Source organism: Corvus brachyrhynchos, unplaced genomic scaffold, assembly GCF_000691975.1.
Source record: "Corvus brachyrhynchos isolate BGI_N302 unplaced genomic scaffold, ASM69197v1 scaffold61, whole genome shotgun sequence".
Classification (NCBI taxonomy): domain Eukaryota; kingdom Metazoa; phylum Chordata; class Aves; order Passeriformes; family Corvidae; genus Corvus; species Corvus brachyrhynchos.
In genome coordinates this window covers 5192845-5194417 of record NW_008236478.1, presented here as the reverse complement: position 1 = coordinate 5194417, position 1573 = coordinate 5192845, and the positions used below count along the sequence as shown (strand labels likewise).

Genomic DNA, 1573 nt, shown 5'->3' with positions numbered 1-1573 from the left:
AATGTAACAGCTCTATGTCATTAATACAGTGTTGCAATGAAGATGAAAAATTAAAGTTTTTATGCTGATTTTTGAATGAGATTCCAGAGTGCTTTCTGGATGCTTTCTGCCATCAAATTAATTTACTTAGCCTTTGTAATACTAAAATAAGTTGAACAGAATGGAAATCCCGTATAGTGTTGGAAGTATACCATACCCTGGATACTATTTAGCATGGCATATTTTGCTAATAAATGGCAAAAGTTTTCATTTTGTACTGAATAGTTTTATCTGCTATACATATATGTATGGTTACTACAAAGATTTGGCTGTTGTTGATGGATGCTTTTTTTTTTAAAGACAAAATGAATTATTCATGGATGATACCAGTTGTTGATTATTTTTCTCATGCATTAGTCATAAAGAGAAAAAGATTTTTTTTGTAAATGTCAAAAATTATGTGTTCAATGCAGAAATACCTATTTGGTCTGTGTAGATTAAATTGAATTTATTCACTTTTGTTCTCCCAAATACGGTATCAGCTTTAAAATCAAAGTGTAAGAAGCATCTTATTATTACAAACTTACTACTATTTCCCACATGTTATTCCAAATTCCTGAAAATAATTCAAACTGCTTTGGTTTTGTGAACCATTAAAAAAATAGTCTGAGCATTCTCTAGATACTTTGGGAATCCCAGAAGAGTTGAACTTCTCAAACTTTTTTTTTGGCACTGCTTTCTTTGGGAAAAAAAAAGTTTGTGTTTTTGAACCTCTTATCCCAATTACTTCTATCTTGTTCATTCAGATTAAAAGCAGTTTGAGACCTGTTTTTTAATGTATGTTTGTAAATTGCATTCTGCAGGGGCATCGTGAATTACATAAAATCTCCAAACTTTATTGTAATTTAAAGAAGTGATAAAATTCTATTTTGCTTATAAGCTATTTAAACAGACGTGGAAGTCAGCTCAACACATACAGCTTTGTATTTGATGAAAACCAGAAAAGGTTAAGATAGATTAAAACATTGATAATGTTAAGTGGCTTTCTAATTGTTGTGTTTAGTACCAAGCTCTGTTGGAATCAGTTTCAAGTGTAAGACAGTATTATCTCTTATTTTCACAGCAGTCCTTTCCAAAGAAGCTTCCAATGTCTCAGTCAGTGCCTCAAATTTATATGCAGGTGAAGGAATTTATTTATGCAAGCCTTAAGTTTTCAGAGTCACTTCACCGCAGGTAAGCTCGAACTATCAGGAATGTGGCTGTAAAGTAGCTTGTAACTTTCAGGTCACCTAAAAATACATACTAAAATGAAAATAAACTTTCTTGTGTACTTGCTTGCTATGCTTGTTTCATAATTTACATATGTAATTCTTTATATATGTTTAATCTATGATTCCCAGTGCTGTAGCATATATTTATATGTATGTGGATATATATATACACTATACAATATGTGCATCGGTGAGTGTAGCTTGGTGTGGTAAGCAGTTTAAAACACTGCTGGGGTTTTTTAAACAGTATTGACTGGTTTGAATAATCTAGAGAACTTATTTAACAAGGCATGTAAAGATTGAAAAGTATACTTTGATACTGA

At 31.2% G+C, this 1573-nt stretch overlaps 1 protein-coding gene across 5 annotated transcripts in view; it reads left to right on the top strand.

Annotated features, from left to right (window-relative positions):
* Positions 1-1573, top strand: part of EXOC6 (exocyst complex component 6) — an 86948-nt gene that overhangs the window by 39788 nt on the left and 45587 nt on the right. For 3 of the 5 annotated variants that reach the window (XM_008643804.1, XM_017726056.1, XM_017726058.1), the window contains exon 15: positions 1103-1212. In XM_008643804.1, the coding sequence (XP_008642026.1) occupies positions 1103-1212 (110 nt within the window). The remainder of the gene's footprint in view (positions 1-1102; positions 1213-1573) is intronic. The other 2 variants (XM_017726055.1, XM_017726057.1) reach the window with 1 other exon arrangement.